This window comes from Xiphophorus couchianus, chromosome 2 (assembly GCF_001444195.1).
Source record: "Xiphophorus couchianus chromosome 2, X_couchianus-1.0, whole genome shotgun sequence".
NCBI lineage: Eukaryota > Metazoa > Chordata > Actinopteri > Cyprinodontiformes > Poeciliidae > Xiphophorus > Xiphophorus couchianus.
Genome location: NC_040229.1, coordinates 1405396 through 1424155, shown reverse-complemented (window position 1 = coordinate 1424155; position 18760 = coordinate 1405396). Strand labels below are relative to the sequence as shown.

The 18760-nt window shown below is 41.1% G+C and overlaps 2 protein-coding genes and 1 long non-coding RNA gene across 3 annotated transcripts; 2 read left to right on the top strand and 1 right to left on the bottom strand.

Annotated features, from left to right (window-relative positions):
* Positions 1 to 254: 254 nt before the first annotated feature.
* Positions 255 to 6350, top strand: LOC114135239 (stonustoxin subunit beta-like). The gene is made up of 5 exons (XM_028002347.1): positions 255 to 411; positions 4172 to 4213; positions 4294 to 4356; positions 4887 to 5029; positions 5894 to 6350. Exons 1-5 carry the CDS (start codon positions 363 to 365, stop codon positions 6320 to 6322), a joined length of 726 nt encoding a protein of 241 aa, XP_027858148.1. The 5' UTR covers positions 255 to 362; the 3' UTR covers positions 6323 to 6350.
* LOC114135257 (uncharacterized) lies at positions 6282 to 13730 on the bottom strand. Its single transcript, XR_003593571.1, has 4 exons — positions 13718 to 13730; positions 8039 to 8048; positions 7783 to 7785; positions 6282 to 6391 (listed from the first exon to the last, which is right to left on the bottom strand). It is a non-coding gene; the product is annotated as an uncharacterized LOC114135257 (long non-coding RNA).
* LOC114135249 (tripartite motif-containing protein 16-like protein) lies at positions 7900 to 11473 on the top strand. The gene is made up of 5 exons (XM_028002356.1): positions 7900 to 8279; positions 8400 to 8441; positions 8527 to 8565; positions 8635 to 8774; positions 10191 to 11473. The coding sequence occupies exons 1-5, from the start codon at positions 8228 to 8230 to the stop codon at positions 10599 to 10601; spliced, it is 684 nt and encodes a 227-aa protein (XP_027858157.1). The 5' UTR covers positions 7900 to 8227; the 3' UTR covers positions 10602 to 11473.
* Positions 13731 to 18760: the final 5030 nt, after the last annotated feature.

Below are 18760 nucleotides of genomic sequence, written 5' to 3'. Positions count from 1 at the left end.
AAATCTATTCATGTCTATAGGTGTGTGTTCAGGCATGTAGTGTGTGTTCTTGCACACCAACATCTGTGTCGTCGCTGCAGTGTGTTGAAGTCTTCGGTACAGCAGAGGGAAGGAGGCGGGGCTTCCTTGCCTCCAGCTGAACCATTTAAAGGTAAAAAACCTCTTTAGTTCACAAATCTCCTCCCTTCCTCTTCTATTGGTAAGAACTGCCTACGTCTCCATCTGCTTAACCTCTGCATGCCTCTAAAGGTATATATGGGCAGCATTTAGCTGCTGCAGGGTCTAGCTAAGGAAACTCGTCAACATCATCATCATCAGATTAATTCCTTCTCAGTCAGTCTCCTTCAGGATCTTCTGTAAAGATGCCGACCACCAACAGAATCATCTCTGAAACCCAAAACTCAGATAAAGGTGAGCTTTCTTTCCATCATTTTATACAGGAAAAAGATCAATGTATGACTTCACATAAATATTCAGCTAAATACATCTAATTAAATGAATTGTGAGGTTCTGGAAGCTGTTTATTATCTTCTGAAGCAGATCCTGAGTGAAGGGGTCACTGGAGTTTATGTCTGCATGTAAAGCACAGCAATTCAATTAGCAATTTCATGCCTGTCATTATGAGAGGGCGTAAGACAGTTTTACTTCCTGGCAGCAGAGGTCTGCAAGCAGCAGCATCATCCTATTAAAAAGATTTAACACTCTTTGCTGTATGATAGTAATATTTTGAGGATACAGTCGATTACAACCCCATTGTTCCCTCCCTAGTCTTCTAGTTCAGGAGTTAAATGGTCAAAAATAGCATAAATTGCTAAATAAGCTAGAAGTAAAAGGTTTGTTGAAAAGAATTGAACCACTAATCTTTGTCAACTGCTACAGTAACAATAAATCTGACTTTAAAATGTGAAAAATGCCAAACTAATGTATGATTTTCTATAAATTTAAATCTGTGCAAATAATAGACTAAATTCTATCAAAACTGAACTTTTGAAAATCAACTGATGGCACCAAACAGGAGAAAACTAAAACACATTTCTACAGGATGAAATAAACATGATTACAAGCAAACCTGAAGGAATGATCAGATTCTGCTGGAAGCAAAATACAACAACCACAAATAAATGCTCATAAATCTGAGTCAGCAAACAGAATTTCAGCTCCATTTTGGAACAAAACCACATCTTACCAAGAAACATCTTTAAATCAGCCAAACATGAACATTATTACACCAATATAATTAAAAAAAACCTGATAGGAGCATCATCATCGTTAACAATTTTTTTTTTAAAAATCTTATGAACATTTATAGAGAACAGCATTAGCATCACACTAACCAGAGACCCTTTGCAGCTACGTCACTTAATTATTCGTGAGGGTCGGGAGTGCTGAACAGAGGAAACGGAGGAAATTGTTTTCCTCAGCTGGTTTTGCCAGTTTATTTATGGCTTCTACTTGTTGGCTGGGGCTCATAAACAGCGGGATTTACAACAGTTGGAAACAGCTAGCTTAGAAACCGGCCCATTCCTTCTCCCTCCTGACGTGTTCGTCAAATTAATGACTTTGCCTGAATTCACAGCACATGATTTACGTCGCTACGTCATAAACAGTTTCCCTTTACACCGGAGCAACACTGAAACGTACAAAAGCGGAGATGCTAACTAGTATTTTTTACATGCTAGGCTACATGACTGCGCGGCATTGTCTCCATGGTTACCAGTGGTTATTTGCACCTTCTCCATAAAGCAATATTTGACATATTTCTCATCATTCTTACGTATAAAGTACATGGACTTTAATCTTCTTACCTTGTAAAAAGCCTTCGCTGCAAATCCGCCATTACACCGAGGCCTGCCAGTCCTTATTATTCACAGCTGCTATCCATCGCCGCCGGATCTTTCCTCATTAAAAGTTTTGCAGTAAAATGACAAGTTTGGTATTTTTCCTTGTCTGTTTGTGCAGCCGACCTCTGAGCACCCGGTGGCCATTTTAAAAGTAAAATTAACTAAATAGAAGCGATATCAGATTTCGGATGCCTGTTTTTTTGACTAGCTTTAAATGAGCGCATTGGTTATTTTCATGGCGGAGTGGGCGGAGTTCAGGCGAGCGTGACGTCATCCACGCCACAGCAACGTTCACAACTATCAATGAAAACTACACAGCAGAAAAAAAGAATCATATTGTAGCTAAAACTAGTTAAACACGCTGGACAACAGAAGATGAAGTAAATCTGCCATCCAATGGAGAATTTTGAATTTATCCCCATAGCAATTAAAAACTTTCCCCTTTTTTTTGTACACCCCAAAAACATTGAATTCAGTGATGATGATCGACCAAATATTTATAATTTTTTCCCTAGCAACCACACGATTGGCTATTTTGCTGCACTACAGCAAAATATGAATCTGTTGGGGAAAATTCGTCGCTGAATGAGAGTCAGTTGTTCGAAAAGTTGTATAAAAATAACTCACATTACATTTAGGCACACCATATGAGGTAAAACGGACACTGATAACATTCTAAAAAAAAAAAAAAACGATAAATAAAGGATGAAACGCCACCACTAATCATCATAAAGCAAAGATGGAGGACCCAAAACCAAACCCTGAGGAACTATTTTCTTGCAGACATTTCCAGAAAACACATCTCTCCCTTACTTGAATTGCACGTTCTCTTGTATTTCCCTTGTTGACGAGGTATATCTATATTTATACCTGAGAAACCTAGGACACGGCTTACTAGTTTATGGGTACATGTGTATATATACACACACTCATGACTCACTGAAACACTTCAAGGTCTCAGACACTTGTCAGTAAATGAGATCAAAAGGTCTCATAGAAGTTGAGACGGTGGCAACGTTTAGGCGCCAAGTATTTAGGTTGGTGTTGGTTTGCAACGAGGACATCGAAATGTGTTGTTTTCATCTCCTGCTGTTACGTCCAGGCAGGTGTTCGTCCTCCCAGCCTCTCCTGCCTCCAATCAGCAAACAGATTCAAACCAACTGACAGACGTGACAAACGTCCTGCTGTAAAAGTGTGGACAGCAAGAAACGTGTGAAAGGACTGAATGAGGACAATGACACGTTGATTTATTATGTCATATTCATTCTTAAATTTCATACCAATAATTCATCTTCATGGACTTAATGTTCTGAGATGATTAAATATGAGAACTGTTACAATAAGTAACTCAGTAACAAAGTGTGCCAGTTTTGACAACTTAATGCTAGGAGTTTTAAGAGTTCGTCTTGATATACATAATTTAAAAAAAACATATTTATCTATAAAATCAAAGTATTGGTAATGACAGTAGTATGTAGATTAATTCATCTCCTACTTAAAGGTAAGATTTGATCATCATTTATAGTTTATATTACAGCAACTTGTGCTTATTTAGGGTTGATATTTTTGGAAAACCTCCCAGAAATCCACAGTTGCTGTTTACAAAAAGTACACAGTTGCTGGATCAGGTTGCCCGGCTTATCTGATTTATACAAACAAATCGTATCATTCATCTCGCCTGATAATCTGCTCTGAGCTTTGAGCCGCTAAAACATGTGAGGTGAAATTTTAACCACCTGGCACCAACTGGCTGGAGGAAAAATACGACTTTTTAAGTCAAAATACACTGGGAAACATTTGAGTCGCATTTAGTTGCAAATGTCCTGATCACACTAAATGTTTCTGAGCTGAATTCATTGAGATGTTTCATAAAATTCATCATCAGATCAGAAATTTGGTTCATGTGATTTGAAACAAGAATTTAATTTATTCTACAGTAAAATAAGTTGTTATTTTAACTTGATATTGTGAGTAAAATAATAGAGAAATGTGGCTCTTTAACTGAGTGAGGGCAGTTTTATTCTCACATATTGTGAAATAATTATTAGGTCTAAATTGCAACAATGAGTTAAAACTCACAATTCAAGATTAATGGACTTAAAAAACAATGTTTAGACAAATTGTCTCTGGTTAAATCAACTTCATGTACTTTAATTTCTGAGTTAAGAGCAAAACTATTTTCTCGTTGACTTAAATTGCATTTTCAGGGACTTTCATTTTCAAGTTAAACCACCTTCTAATGTTTTACAGTGTATGTCTGACTTCTGAAGAACTTGAGCTCATCATCGGCTGATCTGACTGAATTTATTTTGTATTTTTGTGTTTCTTAGATTCTTCAGCAAAGAAATCCAAAGCTGGAAACACACCTACAGGTAATCAGAGTTAATGGCATGATGTTAAAATAAAAAAAACGTTACCTTTGCAAATCCATCTCTCTTTTTCTTTTTTTTAGCAAAGGTTCCCGACTACGAGCCAAATATTCCAGAACCAAAATGTCGAGCTGATCTTATCAAACGTAAGAACATTTTTTAAATATAAAAACATAAGGAGGAATCCATAAAGCGGTGCCATCTCCTTTATTCTGCACTGGATACACGAAGCATTCTGCACCAAATACATGCAAACTCAAACATTACAGCTGATGCAGTTCAAAATTATAGAGAAAACTGTTTTACTTTTTATATTATTTCAATTACAGCATCCAGCTGGAGGAATAATGTCAGATTTCTGCAGGTATAGGTTATGCTACGTATCATAAAACACAGCAGAATTATAAATTATTTTGATGTACAAAGCGTTAACTGAACTTGTAACTTACATAAAAAATCGAGACAATATATGTGAATATATCTGAAGAAGTTTTGAGCAGACGTTATTTTTTGTCCTGGACATTATGCATAAATCAAACAGCTGTGATTTTTTAATATAAGTTGTTTTCTTTGGCTGTCCTTTACAAAGATACACATAAATATAGTCAGACCTTTCACTAATTCAGAATGTGCACAGTGGTTTGAAATATTTCAGTTATTGTTCTTTTTATTTCAGACTGGGTTAACCTGACTTTGGATGACAGAACAGCCAATAAGATGCTGTGGATCACTGATGATGGCGCTAAAGTCGCCCGTATGACTGATGACATTACATGTCCAGTATTAGACAGACCAGAGCGATACGAGTACACCCCACAGGTAAAGTTACACTGTAAAACATTAGATGGTTTAATGTGAAAATGCAATTTAAGTCAACAAGAAAATAATTTTGGTTTTAACTCAGAAATTAAAGTTCATGAAGTTGATTTAACAACAAGAGACAAGTTGTCTAAACATTGTTTTTTTAAGTTCATTAATCGTGAATTGTGAATTTTAACGTAATGCAACAATTTAAACCAAATAATTATTTCACAAAATGCAAGAAAAAAAACTGTCCTCACCCAGTTAAAGAGACACATTTCTCTATTATTTTACTCACAATATCAAGTTAAAATAACAACTTACATTATTTTACTTTAGAATAAATTAAATTCTTGTTTCAAATCACATGAACCAAATTTCTGATCTGATGATGAATTTTATGAAACATCTCAATGAATTCAGCTCAGAAACATTTAGTGTGATCAGGACATTATCCTCAAGCTTTGCAAACTGTCAGCTGCATTAAAATAAACATTTGCCTTAATAACACAAGAGTCAGATCAATGTAACGCTTCATCTCAGGAAACAAAAACACGCCGCTAAGCATTCTGGGAAATAGTTCCCACTCCTGTCTTTTTCTTCTTTCAGTTTTTTAAGTGCTAACCTAAAAACTCTAGTTTATTCAACTCTTGATAAAAAGTTCACACAACTTACTGCTGTAAGTTTATCTTTCACAAACTCAAATATTTAGGTTCAAAAACTCACTAAATTTATTTGTATAAAAGAGAAGAAGATAGTAGACACAACTGAATGTTGCTCAAATGTTTGCAGTGCAGATGGGATTAGTGTTCACACTTAAAATCAGGTGAAACGACATACGATGATCCTTCATTTGATGTAACTGGTTCTGTTCTCAAACAGGTTCTCTGCAGAGAAGGTATCGGGGGTTTCCGAGGCTACTGGGAGGTGCGGTCGTCTGGATGGGTCGTGATCGGAGTTGCGTTTGAACGAGCGGGACGGAGGAACAGCGAAGGGCCCTGCGGCTTCGGCGAGAACCACGAATCCTGGGGCCTGGAGTGGAGCGGCTCTGGCTACCAAGTCTGGCACCAGGGCCAGAAGGAAGAGATCAACGGGATTCCCCATCACGCCACCATCGGTGTGTACGCTGACCAGCCTGCTGGCTTACTGAGCTTCTATGCTGTTGAAGAGGAAGAGGAGGAAGAGGAAGGCGCAGTCAGAAAGGAGGTGAAACTTTTGCACCAGGTCAGGAGCTGCTTCCAGCAGAAGCTGCTGCCAGGATTCTGGGTGGGGACAAACTCCTACTGCCTGATCCTACAGAAGGAGGAGTAGATCAGAAAATCTAACAGGGAATACAAACGAATACAGGACAAGTAAAAGCTGTACTGTACAGCTCTTACTCTGTACATATATTATTGCCAATTCATAGAGACTATATTTGGTTTATGATGTTTAATAAAATTCATCATCAGATCAGAAATTTGGTTCATGTGATTTGAAACTAGAATTTAATTTATTCTACAGTAAAATAAGTTGTTATTTTAACTTGATGTTGTGAGTGAAAATAATAGAGAAATGTGGCTCTTTAACTGGGCGAGGGCAGTTTTTTCTCGCAGTTAAATGCTATTTAGCATACTGGTAAAATGAACAAAGAACACTTAAGTAGCAACTTAGTAAAGACTGCAGAGTGAATAAAATGTTTTTATTTAGTAAGAATCTCTGAAAGTTAGAAAAATAAATACATTTTTGTTGTTTTTATTGACACTGCAGGGAGTTTAGTCACATAAACTCAAAGCCTTTCATAGAAGAGTAGGCGGGTTGGTTGCACCTTGGCCGAATCTTTAAAAACAGAAGTATAGGGAGCTACATAAAATAATACACTAAGAAACCTATCAGGAGTATTTTTTTAACCACTCTATGTTAGCACCAATATGTTTTGTATCATATAATTGTGTGCTTTCTCCAATGTAGTTTGAATGTATACGGCGGTTATGTTGAGAATGCCAAGCAAAAGTTTAAATAAATTATATACCACCAAACGGCTGTTTTACTCTGATTACTAACATGGTCACTACAAAAAAAGAGGCCATCTTTGTCTTGAGGTGAAGTTTTAAAGTAGGACTCAAATGCAAGAGCAGCAGAAGTGGAGAGTTGATGAGATTCTTTTGTAAATCTCTGTGATTTACAAAACAGAGAGCCAGAGTAGAAACAAAACGTAGTCCAGCATGAAAAAGCTAACAAGGAGATCCAGGAGTGCCCAGTCCTAAGACTGAGCAAGGAGTGACTGAGAAAGAGGAACTTAAATACTGGGAGGCTGAACACTGAAACAAAGGACCGGGGCTGATGAGCTAACTGACTGCAGAGAGCAAAAGGCAGACTGAGGAGAGGGAGAGAAAGTGGCACACAGGAGACTCGGAGATGAATCCAACTGAAAAACACACTAAACATAATTAAAGTAGTGTGAGTAAAATAATTAGACACAATAAGTAAACCACTAGGACCACTAATAAGGACTGAACTAAAGACAAACAACAGGAACAAGACTGATCTAACCAAAATAAGAAACTAGCAAAATATTAATGAGACTAGAATCAAATCTACAAAATAACAACCTTTCTATTCAAAAACACATCAAATAATTTTCAGATCTCATTTTGTTTGTCTAAATTAAAACAGTTGTGAAAGAGTGGAATGAAAGTGTGAATGACATTCATCACAAACTCTTGCAGTCAAGGTTGATGTGAACAAAAAACTAGTTTTATGTCTGGTTGCTGTTTCACATCTTAACAAACCAACTGGAAACTGTTTTTATTTTTACTGAGGTTGTGTTTAACTGTGACTAAGAAGCAAAAACAAGCAAGAAAATCGTTTTTTGTGAATGCTGTAGGCGTTCGTAAAAACGCCTACAGGCGGTTCACGCTGTCCCCACCTTGTTCGGAACAGGCTGCTGCTGAGAACGATGATCATTTATTCATCCTGCCTCCATCTTGCTTCCAGGGAAGTTCTTTTCAGCAGACTCCTTATGTTTCATTGAGGTCGGATGTCAACATTAGTCTTCCTCTGCATGTCAGGTCAGGCATGTACCAACCGCTCCACCCAACCTAAGACTGATCCCTCGTTCCTCTAACCCAACACATCTTAGAGACGCTCCTGAACGCACCATCAGCTGTCCTGAGAATTAAATCAGAAGACAAACAATTACCACTTTCTCTCTCGGTGATTTGGATGTAGATTGAGATGCAGAGGGAATCCAGTTCTGCAGCAATCCTCCCTGACAAAACCAAACCAGGTGAGAAACTCAGGAAAGAAGATTTAAAGCCTTTTTCTTTTGTTTGTGTGCTTTGGTCATGGTATAAGATTCGTCTTGAGCAGGAATCTTAAATCAGCAGCTGTTGTTTGCTCTTTGCAGGGAAATTTAGTAAATCCAAAAAGAATGAAACAACAAACGAAGGTAAAAAAACTCATCAGATATGAAACCATTACGATCATTATGATTCGTTCTTCCTGTGTAGAGAGATTTTGTGTTTATTCACCAGATATTCCAGAGCCCAGAAACAGAGCTGAGCTGATGAAAAGTAAGAACATTTTTAACTTTAGTTTTATTATTTGTAAGGGAAAAAAACAACTTTCTTTTTCTTCACTAGATTGGATTAATCTGACTTTGGATAATAAAACAGCTAATAAGCTGCTGTGGATTTCAGACGGCGGTTCGAAGGTTTGTCGCAGAACCAAAGAGGTTTGTCCTGTGCTGGACGGACCTGAGAGATACGAATATTCTCCACAGGTGAGTCCGAACGGCTTGAGGAAGGTACGGCAAGGCCATTTTATGTATGTAGCACATTTTCAGCAACAAGGCAGTTCAAAGTGCTTTACATGAATTAGAAGGAAAAAGAAACAAACCAAAGCCAAAGGAAAGACAAAAATAAATACTGGTTCCGCATGTTTAATAGGAATAAATAGTCCATAATTTATAAACTAATAGGGGTTTCCCTGGATTTTAAGTTTGTTCTAGATTAGTAAGGTATAAAACTAAATGTTGGTCCAGTAGTTCTGGGTTGAGTTCTAGCTTTGCATAAAGCTAAATGTTGGTTCTCCATGTTTGATTCTTGTTCTGGGTTGCTAAGTAAACCAACAGGAGTTTCTCTTAATTAAAAGTATAAAGCTAAATGTTGGTTCTCCATGTTTGATTCTTGTTCTGGGTTGCTAAGTAAACCAACAGGAGTTTCTCTTAATTAAAAGTATAAAGCTAAATGTTGGTCTCAGGCAGGGGTGTCAAACTCATTTTCATTTTGGGCCAAATTAAGATCATCAATGTTCTTAAAGGTGTCGGAATATATTGATAAAACCTGCTAACAAAATTGTTAATATATAAATAAATTCTTAAAATTAAATTATATTGTAAATCTTTTCAGTCCCTCCAGGATTTTGCGATTGTTTTTGTGTTTTTTCACAATACATATCAAAGTGTTTGTGGTACTAATTTAGGAATATTTGTGTTTATATGTGACTTCTTATTACTCACAGTATCATGACTAATAACTTCACATCAACAAAGGCTGAAGCAGCTGTTTAGTGGGAGTAGGAAATACCGCCACCTGCAGGTGGGAGCAAGCAGTCACTTACTGTAGATCCAACGTTTTTCAACATTTTTGACCAAACATCTGCATCAAATTCACAATTATGTATTAGCATGAAAAACTGCAGGGATTTGTTGATTTTGTGTTCATTTCCATTATAATTTGAAAGAAACAGGAGGGACTGACTGGTGTAATTTGGCAGAAAATGGAAAAAAACTGCTTTGATTTGATTGATAAAATAATATTTAAGCACAGACTTATCTTAACTGTGGGTCCGTTTAGAGTCCAGAGGGCCACAAAAAAAGCTATGGACCGGGTTTGGCCCACAGGTCTTGACTTTGACTTTAGACACATGTGGACTAAAGTATTAAACACACCACACTTTATAAAAGTGATAAACTAGAAAGTATAAAACTAAATGTTGGTTCCAGTTGTTCTGGGTTGCTCAGTAGAAGGTACTTTCTAAGTTTGTTCCAGATTTGTAAAGTATAAAGTTAAATGTTGATTCTCCATGTTTGATTCTCGTTAAGTAATAAACTAGCAGGAGTTTCTCCAGGTCTATTAAGCCAAATGTAGCTGAAGTTTTACTGTTTCTTCTCTGTTATTTTTCTTCTTTCATTCAGGTGTTATGCAAGGAGAGCATTTGGAAGCGCAGGGCTTACTGGGAGGTTGAGTTTTCTGGCTGGGTGGCGGTGGGAGCTACGTACGACCAAGCAGCAAGGAGAGCGTATTCTGGGATGAGCGGCCTGGGAGAAAACGAGCAGTCCTGGGGTTTGTGCTGGGCGGGCAGCTGTTACCAGATATGGTTCGACTGCGACCACGAAGACATCAGCGACGTCCCGTTCTGCTCCAGGATCGGCATGTACGTCGACCAGCCGGCCGGGATCATAAACTTCTACGCTGTAGCCGGTGAGGGCGCGGAGAAGGAGGTCAGGCTGCTGCACCGAGTCACAACCACGATGGAGAAAAAGATTCTTTCAGGGTTCTGGCTGGGAGTTCAGTCTTCATGCACCTTACTGAGGAAAACAGAATGAGTCACAGCAACTAACGCTGTTTATGGAGACCGTTATGTTTAAACGCTTAAGAAGTATGGATGTCGGTGTGTTTTATTGGGATTTATGAGATATACTAACACAAAGTATTAAATAAACTGAGATAATAATAAACTTAATTTAAAAACTCAAACATAAATGTCAGCATTTGATGCGCTGTACACGACTCTAGCATTTAAGCTAATTTGGATCCATGGTTTTCCAAATAAAAATATGGAACGTTATGCATTTATGCTGATGCCTATTAATAAAATACAGGGGAACTAATGCTAGAAAATGCCTTATTGTGGAGTTAAGGGTGCGTTCACACCAACCCTGTTCAGCTTTAAGCTCTAGTTCATTTGCCTGGAGAGTCGGGTTTGTTTCCAAACTCTGGTCCGTCTACCAGCCACTCTCTTAGTTTGGTTGAAGTGAACTCTGGTGCTGTTTGAATGCATAGAAATACCAAGCACTCCAAAAGGACAAAGTGAGCAACAGTGCAGGGCATTCTGGGTAAATACAACCAAAACAAACACGAAGGTTCAGCTGGTCTTTTACCAAAGACAAATCAGAAATCCTACAAGCGCTAAAATTTGACGCTACGCCACGTTTGGTTACATTTCTTGAAGAAGGAAGCTGCGCTCAGAGTTTTCTTCAGAGGTTTTCAAGTCGTTTCCTGAATCCAACTGGGAATTTTTTGGCAAGAAATGTAAAATACAGAGAAAAATACACCCAACACACTTACAGTTGTAATATTAGCAAAAAAGAGTTTCTGCAAATACTAAATGTGATCAAGTTCAAATGCAAATTACTGTAATTATTCTGGATGTTTCACTGGTTTTTAAATCTCTTAAAATAAACATTTTTGGAACTAATTTTATTTCTTTTTTGCAACCAAACCAAAACATTTCATGACCATTTTCTGATTGTCTTCTAGAACAGCGTGAAAATGTCCAAAGGGTCAAATGGGCCCATTTTTAGAACACCTGAAGGTCCAGCTTGGAAATCAGACTCTTTCTTGGAGAAGCAGAACCTCCTCGCTGCCGTATAACCCGGGATTTAGTGGGATTAAGGCGGGAGTACAGCAGCGGACACGGAGCATTCAGCGGCGGAGAACATCACGCAACCTCACTCAACAAGCGGCGTGTGGATCCAGAATAAACGGCCGCACAAGTTACGCCAGAATGTGAATCACTTTAACCGCTGCCAGTTGACACTCAGTACATCCTGAACAATGGAAATCATGCTTGGCTCAGGCAGCAGTGACCCAGTAGATTAACTTTGATGTTTGAGACAGCCCTCAATTAATCAAAGGTGGAGAATTCATTATTAATCCATGCTCTTCTAGTAAAAATGGTTTATTTTAATGTTAAATCTTTTATATTATTCATGTAAACACACACATTCTTTATATTTTTCCTTTTTGTGACAGGCGATCTACACTAAGATCTTAGAAAGACTATAAAACAGCCCCCCGTAGGAAATAACAGTGAATTATTCAGGCACTTTTTAGCATAAGATTACATGAAACATCAGAACTTTAAGTTTGACCGAACGTGTTGATATTTACCAGTGAAATCTGATTGATTGGTGTTGATCTCTGTGGAAAAAACCAACAAAAACACGGTGTGGTCCGCAGGAAACGGCTGGCTGATGATGACAGGAGACCTGAAAACACAAAACTCAAAGTTAGATTTTGAGACAGATGAATTCATACAGCATCATACTCCTGCAAACTGTTTGTAAATCAGTAGTTTTATTTGTTAATCCACGGCTTCCTGTTCCTCTGGGGAGCAGATTTAACGCGACACACGAAGTCATTTCTCTTAGCTGCTCCGCAAAATGGGAAAGACATAAAAACAGCCATTCAGCAGAGCCAAACGGGCTCAGAGCTGGATGAGGATTTGAGTTTCTGTTGCTGAAATGCAAAGAGAGGACGATGGTAACAGATGAGGAGGAACATCTTTTGGTCAAGTATCCATAGCAACCATAAATACCAAGGCTTTTTACTCATCTTTTGGAATGCCAAATAAATAAAAAGTTCACGGACAGTAAAGCAAATATTATGTGTACTTAGATAACACCTCATAAAACTCCAGAGGTGATTTATGATTGGTTCCTGATCTACAGTCAGGAAACTCATCAGCCAAAGCCGGAGCGATCATCGATCATGCAGCGAGGGGAGCCGACCTCCCTCTGTGTGTTCAGTATGTGTGAGCTTATGCCAGGCATGCAAGCGCTCTGTAATCTAAAGCCTGCAACTCAAAGAGGTACAAGCAACACTTTTAGCTCGACATATGGGCTGCAGTGGAGCACGTCGTGCTGCAGAGCACCATGAAGATACTGTTTGAAACGGACGAGTCAAAATATCAGCAACTTGTGTTTATCTCAGAATTCAACCTTTTTTCTCAGATCAACAAAAAAGTTTATTTTGAGCAGAAATGTCAACAGTTTGTTCATTTCTATGAACTCTATGAAGGTTGGGGCTCCTTCTGAATGAATTTATTGCATCTTTAATAATTTTTTTATAATATAAGTTTCACTTTATGAAATGAGAGACAAAAATATTTATTTTTTTCCCCAAACATTTTAATTATTTGAGCTGTACCTGTATAGCTTTGGATGATTTGTTGGGTTGAAATCAGGCTGAACAATAAAGTTAATTTTGTTTTTGTTTAAATAAACACACAGTCTACTGTAAGAATAATTGATTATTAGCGCCACGTTCAGCAGGTGGATGGGTAAATGTTGGAACAGCAACACCTGGTGGAGTCTTTGGGTCAGCACATGTGTTAAACTCCACTAAAGAGATTTTAACTTTGGCCCAACACAGTGGTGACATTACGAGCTACAGACACATCAGAACTGACGAGGTACATTTGTAATTTATAATTATCAATCAGATTGTTTTTCAGCTATTAAATCTAATTTCTTCTCCATTTTGATGCTCAGTTTAAACTTTAGCAACTCTTCAGAGTGAAGATTTAATACAACCTGCTGGTTTCCTGGTACAGCATGTCTGGAATTGCTTGATTACTTTTATTTTTGAATTAGACTACGTGTTGTGGACATTAATGCAAATATTCCAGTTCTGAATCATTCAGGTTTCCTGAAATTACTTTTTAAAAACAGATAGCGATGCTCCTTTAGCTGTAACTTCAAATATTCACATTATACTGAGAAATAAACTGAAAAAAAGAACTGCTGATTTTTATATCAATATTAATGCATCTTAAGTGGTTGGGAGGGGGGCAAATCTCTGCATACTGAGAGTTTGGACATCCTGGAGGTCACGACCTTGTCAGAAACCACACGGTTAGAACAAGTGAGACGCTAATGCTAATTATGAGACGCCATGTTAGCCATGTGAGCAACGGCTGGACGTTTTTCTTTTTTTTTTTTTTTTCCTCCGAAGAGCTTTTTGCGGCGCTAGTGGCTCGTATTTTTTTGTACAGTAGGCAGACAGGAAGGAGGGTGAGGAGAGGGGGGAAGACATGCGGTAAAGGTCGTTGGGACCGGGAGTCGAACCCGCGACGTCCGCGTCGAGGACTAAGGCCTCCAAACGTGGGGCGTGCTAACCCCCTGCGCCACCACAGCACGCCCCACGGCTGGCCGTTTTTCTGCCGCTCTGTCAGGGTTGCAGGACTTTTGAGCTTCAGTTGCATCTAGAAGTAACTCCTGTTGCAATTTTTGTCATGACTTTAAAGCTGGAGCCTCCCCCCAGGCTGCTGTTCTCACAGACATTTTCCTTCTCATTATCAGATCACTTAAAATGCCTTCGATATCTCCGGCCTGCTGCTGACATCAGCTCTCACTCTCACCGCTTTCAGGCTCATTAAAGAGGCAGTGGAATGTGTTTCCCAGGCACGGAACGCCAGTTTTTAACATAATTAAGTAACTAATTATGTTAGTTAACTATGTTATCAAAATGCTACATAGAGCTCTGGAAAAAATGAAGAGCCCACCGCAATGAAGGTCATTGAAAACCTCCTGGTTTTTCCACCAAATACTGAATTCTGAGTTAACACTAGAACTACCAAAGATTCCCAAAATGGGAATCTTCCGCTAGGTACCAGAGAGGGGCCAGTTTGGCCCTCCAAGAGAGGGTATGAAGAGGCGCCTTTGTTATGTAAATAAGGCCATTACTGACAACTTCCAAGGACAATCAGCGTGAAAGTTGATGTAGTGAGTTTGGCTCTCCTCCCCCCTGCTAGTCCCTCAGGCTATGGTCACATCTACAGGGATGCTAATTAGACCATTCAGAGTTGTCAGTTTGGCCACATTTGGATGCTAATAACCCAGTTTGGCCCTCTCTCGGTAGTTCTAGGAAGATACCAAATTTGGCCCCTCTTGCTAGAGATAGGAATTTCTCAAAATCCTGGTAGTCCTAGACATTAAAGTCTAGACATTAAAGTCTAGACGTCAAAGTCTAGACGTCAATGTCTAGACGTCTAAAGTCTAGACGTCTAAAGTCTAGACGTCAAAGCCTAGACCTCAAAGTCTAGACTTCTAAAGGCTAGACGTCTAAAGTCTAGACGTAAAATGTCTAGACATCAAAGTCCAGACGTCAAAGTCCAGACGTCTAAAGTCTAGACGTCTAAAGACGTCTAGACATCGATGTCTAGACGTTAGAAATCTAGACGTCTAGACGTTAGGCGTCTAGACGTTAGGTGTCTAGACTTAGGCGTCTAGACGATAGGCGTCTACACGTTAGGCGTGTAGACATTGACGTCTAGACGTTAGGCGTCTAGACGTCTAGACGTTAGGCGTCTAGACGTTAGGCGTCTAGACGTTAGACGTCTAGACATTAGGCGTCTAGACGTTAGGCGTTTAGACGTTAGGCGTCTAGACGTCTAGACGTTAGGCGTCTAGACGTTAGGCATCTAGACGTTAGGCGTCTAGACGATAGGCGTTGAGACGTCTAGACGTTAGGCGTCTAGACGATAGGCGTCTAGACGTGAGGCGTCTAGACGGTAGGCATCTAGACATTAGGCGTCTAGACGTTAGGCGTCTAGACGTTAGGCGTCTACACGTTAGGCGTGTAGACATTGACGTCTAGACGTTAGGCGTCTAGACGTCTAGACGTTAGGCGTCTAGACGTTAGGCGTCTAGACGTTGGGCGTCTAGACGGTAGGCATCTAGACGTTAGGCGTCTAGACGATAGGCGTTGAGACGTCTAGACGTTAGGCGTCTAGACGTGAGGCGTCTAGACGTCTAGACGTTAGGCGTCCAGACGTTAGGCGTCTAGACGTCTAGCCGTTAGGCGTCTAGACGGTAGGCGTCTAGACATTAGGCGTCTAGACGTTAGGCGTCTAGACGTTAGGCGTCTAGACGTCAGACGCCTAGACGTTAGGCGTCTAGACTTAGGCGTCTAGACGATAGGCGTCTACACGTTAGGCGTCTAGATGTTAGGCGTCTAGACGTTAGGCGTCTAGACGTCTAGACGTTAGGCGTCTAGACGTTAGGCGTCTAGACGGTAGGCATCTAGACGTTAGGCGTCTAGACTTAGGCGTCTAGACGATAGGCGTCTACACGTTAGGCGTGTAGACGTTAGGCGTCTAGACGTTAGGCGTCTAGACGTCTAGACGTTAGGCGTCTAGACGTCTAGACGTTAGGCGTCTAGACGTTAGGCGTCTAGACGGTAGGCATCTAGACGTTAGGCGTCTAGACGATAGGCGTTGAGACGTCTAGACGTTAGGCGTCTAGACGATAGGCGTCTAGACGTGAGGCGTCTAGACGTCTAGACGTTAGGCGTCTAGACGTTAGGCGTCTAGACGTTAGGCGTCTAGACGGTAGGCATCTAGACGTTAGGCGTCTAGACGATAGGCGTTGAGACGTCTAGACGTTAGGCGTCTAGACGATAGGCGTCTAGACGTGAGGCGTCTAGACGGTAGGCATCTAGACATTAGGCGTCTAGACGTTAGGCGTCTAGACGTTAGGCGTCTACACGTTAGGCGTGTAGACATTGACGTCTAGACGTTAGGCGTCTAGACGTCTAGACGTTAGGCGTCTAGACGTTAGGCGTCTAGACGTTGGGCGTCTAGACGGTAGGCATCTAGACGTTAGGCGTCTAGACGATAGGCGTTGAGACGTCTAAACGTTAGGCGTCTAGACGTGAGGCGTCTAGACGTCTAGACGTTAGGCGTCCAGACGTTAGGCGTCTAGACGTCTAGCCGTTAGGCGTCTAGACGGTAGGCGTCTAGACATTAGGCGTCTAGACGTTAGGCGTCTAGACGTTAGGCGTCTAGACGTCAGACGCCTAGACGTTAGGCGTCTAGACTTAGGCGTCTACACGTTAGGCGTCTAGACGTTAGGCGTCTAGACGGTAGGCATCTAGACGTTAGGCGTCTAGACTTAGGCGTCTAGACGATAGGCGTCTACACGTTAGGCGTGTAGACGTTAGGCGTCTAGACGTTAGGCGTCTAGACGTCTAGACGTTAGGCGTCTAGACGTCTAGACGTTAGGCGTCTAGACGTTAGGCGTCTAGACGGTAGGCATCTAGACGTTAGGCGTCTAGACGATAGGCGTTGAGACGTCTAGACGTTAGGCGTCTAGACGATAGGCGTCTAGACGTGAGGCGTCTAGACGTCTAGACGTTAGACGTCTAGACGGTAGGCGTCTAGACGGTAGGCGTCTTGACGTCTAGACGTTAGGCGTCTAGACGTTAGGCGTTTAGACATCAGGCGTCTAGACATTAGGTGTCTAGACGGTAGGCGTCTAGACGTTAGGCGTCTAGACGGTAGGCGTCTAGACATTAGGCGTCTAGACGTGAGGCGTCTAGACGTCTAGACGTTAGACGTCTAGACGGTAGGCGTCTAGACGGTAGGCGTCTAGACGTTAGGCGTCTAGACGTCTAGACGTTAGGCGTCTAGACGTTAGGCGTCTAGACGGTAGGCGTCTAGACGGTAGGCATCTAGACGTTAGGCGTCTAGACGATAGGCGTTGAGACGTCTAGACGTTAGGCGTCTAGACGATAGGCGTCTAGACGTCTAGACGTTAGGCGTCCAGACGTTAGGCGTCTAGACGTCTAGCCGTTAGGCGTCTAGACGGTAGGCGTCTAGACGTTAGGCGTCTAGACGTTAGGCGTCTAGACGTCTAGACTTTAGGTGCGTCTAGTTGTTAGGAGTCTCAACTCCTAACGTCTAGACGTCTAGACGTCAACGTCTAGACGCCTAACGTCTAGACGCCTAATGTCTAGACGCCTACCGTCTAGACGTCTAGACGTCAACGTCTAGACGCCTAACGTCTAGACGCCTAATGTCTAGACGCCTACCGTCTAGACGTCTGGACGCCTAACGTCTAGACGCCTAACGTCTAGACACCTAACGTCTAGACGCCTAAAGTCTAGACGTCTAGACGCCTAACGTCTAGACACCTAACGTCTAGATGCCTAACGTCTAGACGCCTACCGTCTAGACGCCTAACGTCTAGACGCCTAACGTCTAGACGTCAAGACGCCTAACGTCTAGACACCTAACGTCTAGATGCCTAACGTCTAGACGTCAAGACGCCTACCGTCTAGACGTCTAACGTCTAGACGCCTAACGTTGAGACGTCTAGACGCTAGGCGTCTAGACGTCTCAACTCCTAACGTCTAGACGCCTGACGTCTAGACGCCTAACGTCTAGACGCCTACCGTCTAGACGCCTAACGTCTAGACGCCTACCGTCTAGACACCTAATGTCTAGACGCCTGATGTCTAGACGCCTAACGTCTAGACGCCTAATGTCTAGACGCCTACCGTCTAGACGCCTAACGTCTAGACGCCTAACGTCTAGACGTCTAGACGCCTAACGTCTAGACGTCTAGACGCCTGACGTCTAGACGCCTACCGTCTAGACGCTAACGTCTAGACGTCTAGACGCCTACCGTCTAGACGCCTACCGTCTAGACGTCTAGACGGCAACGTCTAGAAGCCAAACGTCTAGACGCCTAACGTCTAGACGCCTGACGTCTAGACGCCTACAGAATAAATAAATCATAAAACTTGAAACTGTAATTCCTCCTTTCACCAAATGGTGGCAGCACCACTTTAATACTATCAGTCTGCCTCCGTGCAGCGAACTGCTCTCCACTCATTTCTGCCATGGCCACTGCAAAGAAAACAAGTTTACAGTGAGGGCCGCCGCTTTCAAGAGAGATGGGAATTACAATACTTCTTT